The sequence below is a fragment of the Astyanax mexicanus genome, chromosome 5 (genome assembly GCF_023375975.1).
Source record: "Astyanax mexicanus isolate ESR-SI-001 chromosome 5, AstMex3_surface, whole genome shotgun sequence".
In the NCBI taxonomy this organism is placed as follows: domain Eukaryota; kingdom Metazoa; phylum Chordata; class Actinopteri; order Characiformes; family Acestrorhamphidae; genus Astyanax; species Astyanax mexicanus.
This window is the reverse complement of record NC_064412.1, coordinates 683752-701668: the sequence shown is the minus strand read 5'-3', so window position 1 is coordinate 701668 and position 17917 is coordinate 683752. Positions and strand designations below refer to the sequence as shown.

Below are 17917 nucleotides of genomic sequence, written 5' to 3'. Positions count from 1 at the left end.
TTGTGATGCATCAAGAGCCACAGTATCCAGGGTAATGTCAGCATACCACCAAGAAGAACCAACCACATCCAACAGGATTAACTGTGGACGCTGTAAGAGGAAGCTGTCTGAAAGGGATGTTCGGGTGCTAACCCGGATTGTATCCAAAAAACATAAAACCACGGCTGATCAAATCACGCAGAATTCAATGTTCACCTCAACTCTCCTGTTTCCACCAGAACTGTCCGTCACCACAATCAGTTATTGTGCTCTAAAACCAGGTGCTTCAGTTTCTTTGTCTATGTAAGCTATAATGGCTTCAACTCTTCTCTGAAGGCTTTCCACAAGGTTTAGGAGTGTGTTTATGATAATTTTTTTTTACAGAGAGACCGTAATGTCAGGGAAAAAATAGCTTGACATTTATCCTCGGCTCATTTCCAGCAGAATTGGTACAGTAAAGTTCTGTGTTCGTACTTAAATATTCCGGCAGCTGCGCCCTGAAAGCCTCGCGCCTCTGTTCTCACTATTGTATCCGTCTAATCAGAATCTGTCTCTGTGTTTTTCTGCCATGAATTCATAATTCAGAATAATTTCTGCAACATCTGCTGTGCATTATCACAGCCACAGGAGTCCCCTTGTTATTTAGTTATTTATTTATTTAGTATTTCACTTTATGAAAGGGAAGACGAGGGAAATGAGCGGCTGCCACTCGAGCCGAACAACAAACAGATAAACAGAGATGCGATATCTGCGTCTGCGGGGAGCGAGAATACAGCGCTTTAATATGGAGATTCATCTCGATTTGAGCAAAAGAAGAGGTTGGGGAGGAAGTGCTGATGCAGGTGTGCTCTGCTGGTGATGCGTGGAGTGTGTGTGTTTATAAGTGTGTGTGTGTGTGTGTGTGTGTGCGCGTTCATACTGTGAGCATATGGTGTGTATGAGTGTGTGATGAGTGTGTGTAAGCACTGGGGAGGGGAAGCTGTCGGAGAAAATGATGTAGCTGTGTGTACATATAAATAAAAGCATTGGTGTGTATTTTTTTTATTTTTTGAGGGGTGGGACATCAATATATAAAAAATATCAATTTGGTGACACATTGTTATGTTTGCATGAATCTATTTTTGTTTTAATCCATTTTTACCCATTTTATACCCTGAAAAAGATGCATCGTGATGCTCATTGCTATCTTGCATACAACCACCAGTTTATTTTCAATGATGAGCAAGTGACACGCTGATTGGTTTATTTCATATTATGCCCAAAACACCTGTTAAATCATCTCCAGATCTCTCCACTTGGAGTCGTATAGTATTATTAACAGTTTTGATCAGATCAGTAGCTGGTTTGATGGTAAATCAGAGATTAGATCAGGTAAAGGTAGATCAGGTGAGCTGCTGATGGAATTGAACACATCATCCATACAGACGAGCTCACAACATCTCAAAATCTCAACATTTCTATTTTCTTCAATATAAGAAAAGCCTGTTCCTTTATATTGTATTTAAACCCTGCACAAGGCGCGTCATGATGCTCACTGCTATCTTACACCCCATCAACAGTCTATTTTCAATGAGGAGCAAGAGATACGCTGATTGGTTTATTTCACGCCACGCCCAAAATGAACCACATCCATGATTAATTAAGATAATTAGTACATGCCTTTTGATTTGTGTTTCGAGATGCGGAAGATGTACTTTTCCCATTGTTACGATAGCAAAGACACACTGGTACACCCTGAATCAAGCTGCACGGTGCAAGACTCGCCTATAGATCACTAAAATAGGGCCCTAGGGGGCAAACTGGAGCACTGAATTCGCTCACTGAAACCCAGATACGCCCATTTCAGAAGTGTTGATATTTGCTGGTATTTGATTATTTAGGAGTATTTTATTCTCTTCAGTGACACAGATGCTGTGAAATATGGTAGAGTTTTGTTTATTTATTCTTAACTTTTATTTTTTATTTTAGTTATTTAGTAGTAATTTTTACTTCTTTTAGTTCTTTATATCCTTTTTATTATTATTATTATTATTATTATTTTTTTTTTTTTTTATTGTACTGTTAAAGTTAGTTTTAGCTTAATTTTAACTCATTTTCGTTGTATTAATCTTATCTTCTTTTTTTATCTTAATTTCTTATCAATTAAACCGAGCTTTCTTGTAATAATTATTGTTTTTTGTTTTTAATCTATTTTTATTTTTTATCTTTTTTTTATATTTTATTTACTGTTATTTTAAAAGAATTAAAATGAGCTATTATTTTCTTTGTCGTGTCAATCCCTGTTTAAGTAAATGTTCGGCTACATTAAAAATGAGAATTGCCTCAGGTTGATTGAATGATTGATTGATTGATTGACTAATTGATTGATTGTCTTGTGATATATCGGGGATTGTGATATCATCGTTATCATAAAATGCTCTATAATTCACACACTTATCATATAAATGTGTGTGTGTGTGTGTGTGTGTACCAAGACCTTTAAGATTATTAGGCGCCGACTGAGTGTGAGCATCTGATGTGTGGGTGGTAACAGAAGTGTGTGTGTGTGTGTGTGTTGTGCAGGTCACAAGTTCCTCGTTACTGCTGGAGTGAGATGCTCTGAGATCTGGTCCAGGCCAGTCTATTCCTCCACTCAGCTCCTGAGGTGAGTCCAGGGATGCGGTTGCCGTGGAGACGGGGTGTAGCCCTCCTATTGGGGGTGTTCCTCAGTACCTGCTGCTTTCAGCTCATCAGTGCACTGGATATTCCTCTCGAGGGTAAGTTATGTTCTCAAGCTCTGTTTACATACAGAACTCAGTGAGTCGTAGCTCTGCTTATGGATGATTTATCTTTATATTTAATAGGGGTGGGACAAAATATCGATATTGTGATATATCGTATCGTATGGTTTTCATATTTAGTGATACATTACTGATAAGTGGTGCCAAATATAAATATTGTTATTAAAACATAGGCACTCTAAACTCCCCAAGACTCCTTCAAATTAGACTTATTAAAGTTACTGCTTTATTACTCCACATGGTGGCGCTATAATCGAACAATGAATAGGGTTAATAAACCTGCGGTGAAGAACTGATTCAGAAAATGAAGAAAAAGTATGTGAACCCTTTGGGATTATACTTGGATTTCTGCATAAATTGGTGATTAAATGTGTTCTGATCTTCATCTACGTCACAACAATAGACAAACAGTCTGCTTAAACTAAAACCACACAAAACATTATATATTTGCATGGTTTTATTACTGAACACAACATGTAATATTCACAGTGAGGGGAAAAAGTATGTGAACCCCTACACTAATGACTTTTCTAATAATGATAATAATAATAATATCGATACCAATGCTGGTATTGAGCAATACTCGTGTAAAAAGATCGATACTCAAGCTAGAAAAATAGAATTGCACTGAAAGGAAGAAAATTCCCTATTTTTTATAGTTTTTCCTAAAGAAAAACAAACAAAAAAAAACAATAAAATTAAAAAGATGTCTAGTGAGGAGAGAATTTTAATTTTTAATTTTATTTTTTGTATAGTGGCTACTTCTTTTTTACCTCAAAAAATATATTTATTTTCCTAATGTTAAGGCAAACATTTTGTTTTGTTACTTTTTCATTGTTTCTAAGCAATAAATAAAATAAACTAAAATGTTGATTGTGATAATAAGGTATTGGGGAAATTTTATCCTAGGTCTTTTCCATCCTTTGGATCTATGAAGCTTAAAATATATATATAAAAAAGCATCAGTATCAATATCAGCAATACCAGTCCTGCATTTACTTGGTATCGGATCAATACCAAAATTCCCAGTATCATCCACCTCTAGTATGTATTAATTATATTATAATATTATTTTTTTTAGTTAGTTTTAGTTAATTTGAACTCATTTTGTCGTATTAGTCTTATTTTCTTTTGATTTTATTTTTTTATCAATTAAACCATACTTTATTATAATCATTCATTTTTTTTCTATTTTATTATAATTTTCTCTGTCATGTGAATCCCTGTTTCTGTAAATGTTCGCCTACATTGAAAATGAGGGTGACCCTCAATGTACATCAGAGTCAAAATAAAGGTTATTTGATTGATTATATGTATATATATATATAACTAATTTATATAAATATGCAGGTTCCCTTCACAATCACGCGTTAAGCAGATATAATTTATTACACTGTTTATTATCCTGCTGTTTCCTTGGAAACCGCATGTATTTTTCTGCTGTTAAATTATTCAGAATTCAGTATATCACTGGGGAACGTTCATGAACACGGTGTATAGAGCGCAGTTCAGTTCTGGAGTTTCTCACTTCGATCCTGTTTCAGATTAATTATTTATGGGGGAATTTGTGGAGAGTTTGCGGATTTTCGGCTGCAGTTACTTGATTTTTAACAAAATGTTGCATGTTTACATCCTTGTTTATTTGTTTGTTTGTTTGTTTGTTTGTTTGTTCCCCTGCTGCCTCCTGGACTTTGGGGTTCTAGTTTTAGGTCGGATAAACAGTAAGTTTATAAAAGTGTAGATTTAGTTCTCCACCACCATTCACTCTCTCTCTTCTAATCAATCAGCTGATCGATCACATGACCTCGTCTCACCCGGAGCATCACACATTCGTTTCTGTAGACGAACTGCATCTAATATATATATATATTTGCTCATTTTGTCACTGGAACATTCATTGATCTAGAGATTGATCCAATCCATCATGTGGTATCTGTGTGTTGTGTAACTGACCTTGCTGATCATGTGTTTCACGGTTCGAGTGTTTGTAGTGTTTATAGTGTCAGTCTGGGTGGATTTTGAAGCTAATTTGTCTTAGAAATACTTTTAAGTCTTAAAAATTGCATTTCAACAAACACACACATGATTATATTGTAATATGTGTTGCTGCATTAAACTAAAACTTAGTTAAAAATGAAATAAATTGTAAATATTTGACCAAGAGGTGTAAAGTGTTCCTTGGTTTTAGTGTTTGTAGATTTGTTGTAGTATTGTGGGTGCAAGTCACAGCTACGTTTGCTAAAACTAGTTTTATGGCCTAAAAATGGAGCCTGATGTTCACAATTAGCATTTCTTTTGATGTATATGTAGCTTTTCTATGCCAATCTGTGTAACTGGACTAAAATAAATGTGCTTTATATGAGGACAGCTTTATTTTTTGTTAAGCTTTTTATTTGCCTAAAAATGGAGCAAGATATTTCTAACAAGCTTCTAATTTGATGCATAAGTAGCTTTAAATGCTTATGCAGAGTGATAATATTGCAATTTGTGTTATTGGACTTTTAAAATTATTTTATCAAGACTAGACAAATTTGTTAAAAAGACACCCTAACGTTTATTCAGCTTTCAATTTTAATCAACATTTATTTTAGCTTTAACTAAAAGCTAAAACATGCTCATTGTCCTGGTTCCTGTATGAAACCACACTTTAACTCAGATATCTGAACTTCTGCTTGTGCTCTACAAGGCGAGACTGTGGTTAATTAGCCTTGCTTTAAAGGCTTCAATGGTTTGAGAGCTTGTGGAAGTCTCAGGCAGCTAAGCTGCGCTAAAAAAATTGTTTTATGGCCTAAAATGGAGCCAGATGTGCCTAACAAGCTGCTAATTTGATGCATATGTAGCTTTTAAAGTCTGCTGCATGTGAATGTACAGTAATTTGTGCTGTTTTTCTCTCCTGGCTGAAATAATGGTGATGATTTGATGCGTGATATGTATTTATTCATCATCAGCACACTGTTAACCTGACCTTAAGCTGAGGTTCAGCTATTGATTATGATTACAGTCCGGCTGATGATTCCCCTCCAGCGTATGATTACGTATGAGAACTGCAGGATTTCAGAGAACTGCTGATTGAGAATCATGAGCTTTAGGTCACATTAGGTCTTCTTATGAACTAAAATGTTTATTTAATTTAATTTAGCTCACATTAATTGGAATTATACTGATACTGGGTTGCACAGTTCAACAAAACTCTGTTAGACTTGATCTGCAGTGCAGTAATAAATAAAAAAACAGAAGGTTAATGGACAATACGTACAATAGACACAAACAATAAAGAAATAAAGACAATATACACAGTATATACACAGTACCAGTGACAAGTTTCAACACACCTTCTCATATTCAGTGTGTTTGCTTTCCTTTATATATTTTTTTACATTTATTATTGAAGACTATATTAAAGCTATATAAGAACACATTATTCTATATTCTATACAGGAAAGAAATTATTTAGTAAACGAAAACTGTTAAACCTTAGAGTCACCTTGAATAGTTTACTCGGCATGTTGAAGGAAGGAGTTCCTGGAGGTGCTGAACAATAGTTGCTGTTTTTTTCCATACTTTAATATTAATCTACAATGTAGAATCGATTAAATAAAGAAAGAAAGAAATAAAAAAGAAACTTTTGGCTGGTACTGTACATGTGTGTGATTAGGACGTGTTCACACCGGTTTGGTTTCACACAGGCATAAACCAAAACGCACTACATTTCACCAATAAAATAAAATAAAAGTGAGCACATCGTCTCCTCTGATTGGTCAGAGCTGTCTGGTGTGGGAGTAAGAAAGTAAATATAGTAAGAGGTTTCTGTGTTCCAGTGTGTTTATATCTGTGCAACGTGAATCTGCTTTTAAACACAGTGTTTTTAATGGGATGTGAAGCAGCGCAGATGTGAGCAGTGAGCGCTGCACATACTGTATACTCAGTGTGTAAACAGCATGGAGCAGCAGCAGACAGCGTTTGTTCATAGCTGTGGTAGTTAGTGTTTTCTGGCTAATATATTAAATATACAGGCAAACCAGAGTCTGTTTTAACCAGAACAAATAATGCTGAAGGGAAAACGCATTAAGGTTAATAAGATAATACACAAAATATAAAGCACAGTATGGAAGTAGCAGCAATATAAAGTCCAAAATATAAAGTTTTGCTATAGCAGCACGGATGATTATAGATGGATATCAGTAACATGAAAAAAAGTGATAAAGTGTGATAAAGTGTCTGAGTGTGAGTAAAGTGAGAGTGGTGTTGTAAACAGTAATTGTTCTTGTAAAGTGTCAGTGCAGTGTATTAGTGTCTACACAGCAAATTCTATTTATTTTTTTTTTGGAATAAAAACAAAAACAGAATTTGAAATAATATCAGAGTTAATATCAACTTATTTTAAGTGTATATGCATGACCATCGAATACACATACATACTCTATAACAGAGTAAAAGTAATAGTTTTATCTCTTTTAACTCTGAACTGTTGTGGGAGTTAAAATATTTGTCCCATCTACAATAAAATAAAACACAGCTCTCAGCTGCTGGAGTTAATTTGAACATAAACTCTTTCACAGTGTAACAGTGTAATAATGCAAATATATATATATATATATATATATATATATATATATATATATATATATATATATATATATATATATATATATATATTCAACTAATATTATATAAAAAACATTGTTATATTTTAAAACCCTGAAACCCCAGCACTTTATCACACTTTACAGTGCAGAAGGTAACTTAAGGTAACTTGCTCTTATAGCCAACAACATTTTATTATATACAATATAATAAAAAAACACCTCATGGAAGGTAGAGCTCTGCTGGGTAAGACTACACACTGATGGTGAGCTGGGATTGGGAGACACGCCCATTAGAGAGTTCAGTCACGCCCCTCAACACCTTACAATAAACTCTGAAATAAATTCTACACCACCAAAGAGTTCAACTCAACTCGTAGTTTATAAACTCACTATTTAACACTTTCCCACATTTTTCGTTTAACTCTCTCTATATTTTTTTTTTTGCTGTGTTGATGGAGTTTAGGAGTCTCACAGCTTAAGGGATGAAGCTGTTCCTCAGTCTGGTCATTTTGCAGTTGAGAGGAGTGGGACATACAGGGCCATCTCAAAAAATTAGAATATCTTTGAAAAGTTACTTTATTTCAGTAATTCATTTATAAAGGTGAAACTCATATATTATATAGATGTATTAAACACAGAGTGATCTATTTTAAATGTTCATTTATTTTATTGTTGATTATGGCTTACAGACAATGAAACCCAAAAATCAGTGTCTCAGAAAATTTGAATATTGTATAATATTAATTAATTTATATAATAATATTATGGAGATGCGGATTTCATTTTCCAGCAAGACTTGGCACACCATATTCTAATTTTCTGATACACTGTTTTTTTGGGGTTTTTTTATTGGCTGTAAGCTTCATAATCATTAACAATAAAATAAATAAACGTTTAAAATAGATCACTCTGTGTTTAATACATCTATATAATATATGAGTTTCACATTTTGAACTGAATTACTGAAATAAAGTAACTTTTCAAAGATATTCTAATCTTTCTAATTAATCTTTTTGAGATGGCGCTGTAAGTAGTGCAGTGATTTGATTGGACGATTGTGTGTATAGTGAATAGTTCAGTATGGAGGTATGTAGAGTAGCAGAGACCATTATGACCATTCATTAATTAAAGCATTCATTCATTCATGATCATTCACTACAGCATGCAGGAGAGTTTAGAGCCGTGCTGTACTGTACTATACTCCGCTATACTCTGCATTATACATTATACTGTATAATGCTGATGTTCTGCAGTAGTTTTGATCCTCCTGTGTGTTTTTACCCAGTTGAACAGCTGCCCTCCATAACGGATCAGTCTCCAGTCTCCCTCATCGCTCTGCCCTTTGAAGAAAGCTTTCCTGTAAAGTGTGAAGCTACAGGCAACCCTGAACCAGAGTGAGCACTCAACCCTATAACACACACACAGATACACACACACACACACACACTATATACACACACACACACACACACACACACACAGATATCAGATTTGTGACAGAAGTCAATAATCCAGAATGTCATGATACTAATAATAAATGCAGATAGTAAATATTTAGGATTAAATTAATGTGAATAGGATAAATTAAGGGTGGTTGAGTTAATTCAACTAAAGAATAACAGGGTTCATACACATTGTAACCAATTTTCATGATTTTTTCCATAGCTTTTTCATGCTTTTTCAAGGCAAATTCTTAAATGACCATACAGTTTTTTAAAACATCAGTGCAGAAAGAAGCATTTTTGCTTATTTTGCTTAAACCACAGATTCAAATCAAATTGGCATCTTTATTTTTACAGAAATAGAGAACTAGATCATTTATTTGATCGTTTTGTTCCATAACAGCACAAAAAAGTCTCTCTTTTATCAAACTGCATAAATGTATTAAATATACAGGATAAATATGCTTAATAAACAGATATATTCTAAAATTACAGAATTAAAGCATACAAATATACTAAATCCATAGAAACAATATGATCATCAGTGTTAATAGAGCAAACATATTAGAGAAAGAAATGTTAAAATTTATTAAATAAATATATTATACCCACATACACACAAATACACACTCCACATGTGTCCATCCACATACGCTAGCTCATTAGTGGTGAAAATATACAGCTTCAGCATTTCAAAGCTTATTTCAAAGCTTCTGCTGAGTATTTGATGTCAGTTTAGATTTCTCCACCTTAATTGTGAAAATCTTGTCTGAATACAGATTGCAGTCTGCTGCAGATTTCTGAAAGCAGTCAGAACTGGAGCTTTATGTTAGTTAGTTACGAGTAAATTTCACACAATATCCCAGATTTCAGACTGATAACTTATTAAATGACGATAAACACTAATAAAATATGTTTTTGACATCTCTGGATGTTTAAAAACCTCTTTATCTGCATGAAACAGAAACAGATTCCTCAAAAAACAGCAAAACGGCCAAAATAGACCTAAATATAATGCAATGTTAAATCACATTTCAACAGCTTTTTTAACAGATTTTGAAGCTTGATTCTCTTTATTTAGGTAGAAATCTGTATCTTGACGCCAAATCTCCAACCCTCAAACTACCCAACGAATTTAGCTATATCACTCTTTAAGACAATACTAATCACTTAAACAGGATAAGTTTTTACACATCCAGATTACATCACTAAATCTTGAGCATTTCTATTCAAGCATTCCAATAAAAAGCTTTTATGTTTGATAAGGAACATTACTGAAAAGAGCATAATTGTAATTAATGACAAAATATAATGAATAAAATCCTAAAATTGTCTCTTTCATGAACTCTAAACTTTAAAATCAATATTTTCCTGAATACAAACCAAACAGTTCATCTCCTCCAAACCTTTAGTTTCATTTTGTTTGTCTAGTTTTTACGGCTTTATTTTTAAACCTGCAGGATTTGGGTTGATTCCTGATTGATTGTTACTGATCTGGAATTATTATGAAGTGGAGTAAAGAGAAAGTTAACAGGAGCTTCTCCAAGAGTCCTGCAGGAGATTTCAAACCTTCAAATTTACAGAGTCTAAATAATGAGTAATTTTACTGCAGAAAAAAGGGTTTTGTTTAACTTTTTTCAGTATTTTAATTTTGTCTAGCTGGGAACTTACAGGATAAGATAGACAGACAGACAGACAGACAGACAAGATAGATACTTCATTGATCCTGAAGGAAATTTAGCAGCCAGCAGCAACACAGAAGAACAAACATTAATAGTAGGGGTGATAATGTATAATTAAAATAAGAAGCAAGTAACAGTTCAGTAAGTGAATTTAAACTATTAAAAGATATATACAGGGATATATAAATACAAACAATACAAAAACTATACAAAGTATGAAGGAAACGTGACCGTAAATAGGGGGTAGTGCAGTAATACAGAATAAATAAGGTAAAAAGGAAAAGCAGGTATCAGCATATAAAACTATACTGAAAAATATAAACCTGTGCATGTATTGAATTGAATTGTTTGCACTTTTAGTAGAACGTAAAAGTATCCAGTAGTGCAGATGTACAGGAGGTACAGAAAAGTAATAATAGAGTAATATAATAATATGATGATTCAAATCACTATTGTTGTTTCAGAATGTAACTTCCTGGAACCATTTTTTAAAAGTGTTGATGAACGTTTCTAAAATGTTCTCTCTTAGCTGTTCTCTTTATGCTATTTAAACTATATGTTAATGCAACAAATTATAAAGCATGTTTATTACTTTTCCTGCTTTGATTTGTGTTGTTGATTTTGTTGTTTCCAGATTCAAATGGACAAAGAACGGTCAAGACTTCGATCCTTTTCTGGATCCTCGGTTGTTAACGCAGGAAGATTCTGGAACGTTTGTGATTCCCAACAACGGGAATCTCACCGAATTCCAGGGCGTCTATCGCTGCTATGCCGCCAACAAGCTGGGGACGGCCATGTCCGAGAAAATCGAATTCATCGTTCCCAGTGAGTACAGCATAACTCTTCCATTCCAGCGTTTCATTAGCGATCTCTCAGAGTGATTTAGAGAAGGGGATTGGTGGAGGTGGTTGCCGTGGCCCTCGGGGGGGGTCGGGGGGTGTCGTATGTTGCCTGTGGTGATCCCCCTGAGCTCTGTTCTCTCTTTATCGAGCTTATGATTGTGGAGCTGTAGGATGGAGCCGGTGAAAAATGGACTGGCTGGTCTCTTCATCACGTTCTCAGATCCGTTCCTCACAGTGCTCTAAAAACCACCACATAAATCTTCCTCCAATGGAACCGGGCCACCGGGGGCAGCGCTGACAAAACACACCGGCGTTTCCGTCACTCAGCGCCGGCGGACGCGGGGTGGAGCAGCAGTAATGGCCTGTGTTATTACTGTGCTTTGGGATCAAGGTTGAGGAAAGTGCTGTAAATCAACTACTGCTTCACCTCGGCTCAGTTAAAAAAAATTAACCAGGCGCTTACTGCCCCCTGCTGGCCTGGTGCAGCGTTGCATCTGCATGATTTCAGCTGTAAAACATGGTTTCTGATGCATTTTCAGATGTTCCAAACTTCCCAATCGAGAAAATATTGTATAAATAAATGAATAATGTTCCAAAGTTCCCAAAAGAAAAGATTGTATATGAATAATAATACATTTTCCCAAGTTCCCAAAAAGAGAAAATTCTGCATGAATAATAAATAAATGTTCCAAATTCCCCAAAAGAAAAAAAAAAAGTGCATAAATAAATAATGCTTTGAAGTCCCCAAATGAGAAAATTGGGCATGAATAATAATAATCTACCAAAGTTTCCAAAAGAGAAAAATGTGCAGGAATTAATAATAATAATAATAATAATAATAATAATAATAATAATAATAATAATAATAATAATAATAATAATAATAATGTTCCAAAGATCTTAAAAAAGAGAGAATTGTGCATAAATAAATGTTCCAAAGTTCCCAAAAATAGAAACTTGTGCAAAAATAAATGACAAAATGTTCCAAAGTTCCCAAAAATAAAAGATTGTGCATGAACAAAAAATGTGCATGAATAATAATGTACCCAGGAATTGGGCATAAATAAAATTAACCCAAGGATCCCAAAAGAGATAACGTTCCAAAGGTCCCAAAAATAGAAAATTATGTGTGATTAATAATAATGTTCCAAAATACCCAAAAAGAGAAAAAATGGGCATAATGAAATCAATCCAAAGATCACAAAAAAAATGCATGATTAATATCACTAAATTAAATGTAATATTAGTTTTGTTGCAGTAGTGTATGCTTGAAATTGTTATTTTTATTTATTCAGTGTTTTGTCATATCGACAAGAATATCGTTATCGCAAGATACTCCTAAAAAATCATGATATAAATATAACTGTAGGTCAGATCACCCAGCTCTACTGGTGTTTTGTATTGGATTGGATTGTTCTGCATGATTTCAGCTGTAAATGTGTTTCTGTTGAATTTTCCAGATGTTCCAAAATTCCCAAAAGAGAAAATAGAGCCGATCGAGGTGGAGGAAGGACAGCCGGTTATTCTGGAATGTAATCCACCTAAAGGAATTCCTCCTCTACAGATCTACTGGATGACCATCGGTGAGTTTTAGAGACAGTAATCATTTTTCAGTAAAACTTTATTTGTATGGTTTAATGCAGATGATTTATAGACGCTCGGCTTACATTTAACTGACCTTAATGAAATTAAATGTCTATTAAATACAACTGAAGTTAAAAGTAAATTATTCTCTTTTAAATATAACTCAACACCCAACTCCTATATTAACATTTTAAGGCTAGGTTTAGGGTTATATTTATAGTTTAGGTTGAGTTGTTTGGGTTAGTTGGGTTTTAGAATTTACTTTTAAACCAAATTATTTTTTATTTTTTTGGTCAAATAACTTATAGAAGTTTGAAATAAATGTACTTTAAAATCATTAAGGAAGTAAACAAATCTGTGCTCTTGTTTAATTTCAGTAAGAAGCTATCACTCCAAAATAAGGGAATAATTTTGTTTTGTTTTGTTATTAACGGACTCTAGTTTTACACATTTTTTAACATTACTAAATTATTATTGCTTCAGAATTGTTGTAAATAGACAGACTCTGTAATAAGTATGATTAAATCAATGTACTGTTATTGTAAAATATTAGCAAAATATATCATTTAGGTGTGTAAAACTCTACTAAAGAATATGATAAATTATTTTAATGTAGCTTTATTGCTTTAGACAAGAAATTCAGGTGTAAAAGGATCAGTAGCACTAAGCTCTCTCAGTAAATACTGTGACTGAATTTAAACTAATCTTATTAACTCATACACTGTTTTATTTAGAGTATTTATGCATGTGACTGTCGTCAGCATGTATTTATGTATTTATAAAGTATTAAATGTGTTTTTTCTGCTCTGTATGTTTATTATAAAGGTCTGCAGCACATCGAGCAGGACGAGCGAGTTTCCGTCGGGCTGAACGGAAACCTGTATTTCTCTAACGCCGTTCAGACAGACAGCCGGAGAGATTACTGCTGCTTCGCCGCTTTCCCCCGAATTCGTACCATCGTCCAGAAAACCGCCATGTCCGTCATCGTCTCCAGCAGTAAGAGAAAACTTCTCTTTATTCATCTTTAACCCTTAAAAAAGTCTCATTCCATCGCTTTTTTACGCATTTTAAAATGTCTTGTTGTGTCTCTAGTATGAATGAATATCATGTGAGCTGGTGCTCTGGTGATCCAGTATAACACTGTTTTAGTCCAGTGGAGGAGTTTGTGGGGATAAACGATTGGATTTCAGCTCTTGCTCATGAATATTCATACATGCAAACATGTCGCCTCTGATTGGCTAACAGCACTGCGACACCAGGAGGCAGCGTGACGAACAACAGTTAGAAACGTTTTAAAATAAAGAGATTTTTACACTAATAACAGTCTTTGTAATGTTATATGTTACTTTACAACATGTGTAATAATGTCCTGCTAAGTGCAGTTCAGCCACTGATCTAGTCTTAGAGTCTCTGTAAAACAACAAATCCACCGGAGATCCTATTTAAACCTATAGTTACTTACACACAGAGGTGGATAGTCCAGGTCCAGAAAATAAAAATCCATCCCGGGGTGAGTTTTATTGGCTGAGCCACAGCAGAGCCGCCCAGGCAGTTAGAATAAACAAAACCCTGGGGTGTATTTTTACTTTTAACTAGTGTAAACAGAACTGTTCTAAACATCTAAACACCTACCTATCTCTATTGTACTTGGCTGGTGGTGTTTTTCCTCCATAGACTAATTCTAACCATTTGTTCCTTAACTCTGAATTACTGGGTAAAGTATATACACACTGATGTGTTATTCGCACAAATAACACAGGAATTAACTGCAAGCGGAAGGACATCTTAAAAGCTTTGTTTATAAACCCACACTTTACTTCATCAGTTTCACTTTCATAACTACCTTACTGTTTTGTGGTGGTACAAAATATCGATATTGTGATATATTGCACCATATCAATGTTGTTTCAGCTTCATCAATATGTGATGACATTTTTCTCAATTTTTAGTTTACTTCATAATTTAAACACACAAACTGTCCCTTACACTGGTGAAACTTGCAAAGGGAATGGACCAATAGAAATTCTCAAAAATTACCTTAAAAACTATTTTTACATTGACTTCCATTAAAAGTTAAGGAAGTTTTCTCTCTCTCCTGTAAAGCTGCTGATTTAGAAATATACAGCTCTGGAAAAAAATAAGAGATCACTTAAAAATGATGAGTTTCTTTGATTTTACCAAATTAAAAACCTCTGGAATATAATCAAGAGGAAGATGGATGATCACAAACCATCAAACCACCAAACTGAACTGCTTGAATTTTACATCAGGAGTAAAGCAGCATAAAGTTATCCAAAAGCAGTGTGTAAGACTGGTGGAGGAGAACATGATGCCAAGATGCATGAAATTAAAACTGTGATTAAAAACCAGGATTATTCCACCAAATATTGATTATTTCTGAACTCTTAAAACTTTATGAATATGAACTTGTTTTCTTTGTATTATTTGAGGTCTGAAAGCTCTGCATCTTTTTTATTATTTCAGCCATTTCTCATTTTCTGTAAATAAATGCTCTAAATGAGAATATTTTTATTTGTAATTTGGGAGAAATGTTGTCTGTAGTTTATAGAATAAAACAACAATGTTCATTTTACTCAAACATAAACCTATAAATAGTAAAATCAGAGAAACTGATTCAGAAACTGAAGTGCTCTCTTCATTTTTTACAGAGCTGTATATATATATATATTTTTTTTTTTTAATTCATTGATTTGTCCTATTCCCAGGAATGTCATTATTATATTAAAATACCCTGAGGACCACATCGCCCAGCCCTGCTGTGCACATATATGGCTGTTTTAAATCTCTGATTTTTTTTAAATGTTTAATTTATTGTTTTACTTAGATCCCCTATTAGCTGCTATTCTTCCAGGGGTCCAACAGACAAAAAAAACAACAAACAACAACTAACACTTCATAATTATAAGCACACATCAAGAAATATATAAATAAATATATACAGATGTGTCCATAATATATAAGTGAATAAACAATATATTGTCGGCTCATCACCTGTTTACTATGAATCCATTTACTCTTCATTTTACTGTATTTTTAATTGTTTTTAAAACTGTATTTTTCATTTATCATTATCTTGTTTATGTTTCGTTATGTTTGTTATTTAATCATTTTTATTTAATCATTTATTATTGTTTATGCATCCCTGTTTTTTCCATCTGTCTTTTTTCCATCTTCATTTCAGCAAAGTCAATGAGTTACTCTGATAGCAGCAGAAGCTCTGGTGAGTGTTCACTAATAGCATAGAATAGAAATATAATAGAAATACTGGATACTCTATACACAATTTTAAACTCTGAATATTCTGTACTGAGGTGTTAATTTTACTGAGAGCTGTTAGACACTGACTGTTTTTAATAAAATACATTAAAACACATTAAATAAAATCAATCTATGTTCTCTAGAGTAAAGTATTAATGTTTATTCTCACCCGTTTCCTCATTTCTACAGCAAACTCTATTCTGGAGAGGAAGCCCAGTCTGCTGTTGCCCTCTGGTGATCGAACCAACAAACACCTGGTGAAAGGAGAAGAGCTGCTGCTGGAGTGCATCGGGGAAGGATTGTGAGTTTATTTAAGTTTAACTCTAATTTTCAATAAAATTAAGTTAAAATCTACCCCGTTATGATTATAAATAAACAAGATTATTACAATAATACCAGGAAATACCAGCGTACAGCACACAATATATTTATAATCATTATTATCAAATAAAATGTTATATATATATATATATATATTGTGGCGTGAGGAGGCGGGGCAGTTGTGGGTCCGCCCCACGCCAGAGCGCAAAGCCATGCCTGTCTCAGCTGGCCCGCATGAGGGCTGATTGAGCCGCCAGTTGAGACAGGCATATATACTCAGCCTCCGCCATCATTTGGAAGGACTTTGACTGGGGAGCTGAGGGCTGAGGCTGCACGGACCTTTAGACTTAAACTAAAGTTAAGTTTACTAAACTCTAGAGCCCCATTGGGCCGTAGATGTTTATTTGAGTTATTTTGGGTGTGGTGGAGGGCGTTAAAAGCCAATAAAGGTACGTTTTGAGTTCATTTAATCCCCGTGTCTGTGTATCTCTGTGAGCTTCCTCCTTCCGGGTCACAGTGGTCACGCCCCTAACCCCAGGGGCCTACCACAATATATATATATATATATATATATATATATATATATATATATATATATATATATATATATATATATATATATATGTATATATGTATATATGTATATATTTTGTTTCATGCAGTCACACACACATATGGCAACTAGCAGTGAAATTTAGCAGTTACAAAACAGATAACGTTATTACGAATAAAACTTTAAATATATATATATTATTAAATATATTAAATATATATATAATATATAAATATTAAATATATATATAGTATGGCCATAATTTAACAAAAATGCAGTTCAATAAAATTTTAGATGGTTTTATTTCTTTTTCATAAGCAGTTGCTTTGTAGTAACTGATTATTATTATTATCAGCATCAGTAAAGTCTTCCAGAGCGTATAGTAATATCAACTGATAAAATATCTGTATTTCATATTTGCAGCATTTAAAGATCATAAAATATTATACAGTACCAGTCAAAAGTTTGGATACACATACAGAATTTTAAACAGAATTTTTTAAATAAAATAAGAGGTCTGAAAGGTGGAGTGAAGTAATTGATGAGTCATGAGTAAAAGTTATTAATAAGACAAAGATAAAAGCAATGTATCATAATTTATTAAGTGAACTTGAATGGAAAATAATGTTTTCAGGCAAATAAAAATATTTTTATTGGGCAACAATAAAAATGTTTATAGAAAACTTGATACTTAAATTTCACTTTTGGGGTGATAATCTGCATTTTTCCCCCAAATGCTCCTTTGACAGTAAACATAAAATATTATCCAGACATTTTCATATTTCAGGTTTAAGGCATAGCTATATATTTCTGTAGGAAGCATGTCTATCTTTCAGTTTCAGTGAAATAATTATTTGTATGTTTATAAA

The 17917-nt window shown here is 33.5% G+C and overlaps 1 protein-coding gene across 14 annotated transcripts in view; it reads left to right on the top strand.

The window, feature by feature from the left end:
* Window positions 1-17917, top strand: part of chl1b (cell adhesion molecule L1-like b) — a 212401-nt gene that overhangs the window by 125848 nt on the left and 68636 nt on the right. For 9 of the 14 annotated variants that reach the window (XM_049479442.1, XM_049479444.1, XM_049479443.1 and 6 more), the window contains 8 exons: window positions 2542-2735; window positions 4463-4480; window positions 8631-8739; window positions 11104-11294; window positions 12772-12894; window positions 13721-13891; window positions 16098-16136; window positions 16364-16475. In XM_049479442.1, the coding sequence (XP_049335399.1) occupies window positions 2636-2735; window positions 4463-4480; window positions 8631-8739; window positions 11104-11294; window positions 12772-12894; window positions 13721-13891; window positions 16098-16136; window positions 16364-16475 (863 nt within the window). In that variant the 5' untranslated portion in view covers window positions 2542-2635. The remainder of the gene's footprint in view (window positions 1-2541; window positions 2736-4462; window positions 4481-8630; window positions 8740-11103; window positions 11295-12771; window positions 12895-13720; window positions 13892-16097; window positions 16137-16363; window positions 16476-17917) is intronic. The other 5 variants (XM_049479446.1, XM_049479450.1, XM_049479449.1 and 2 more) reach the window with 3 other exon arrangements.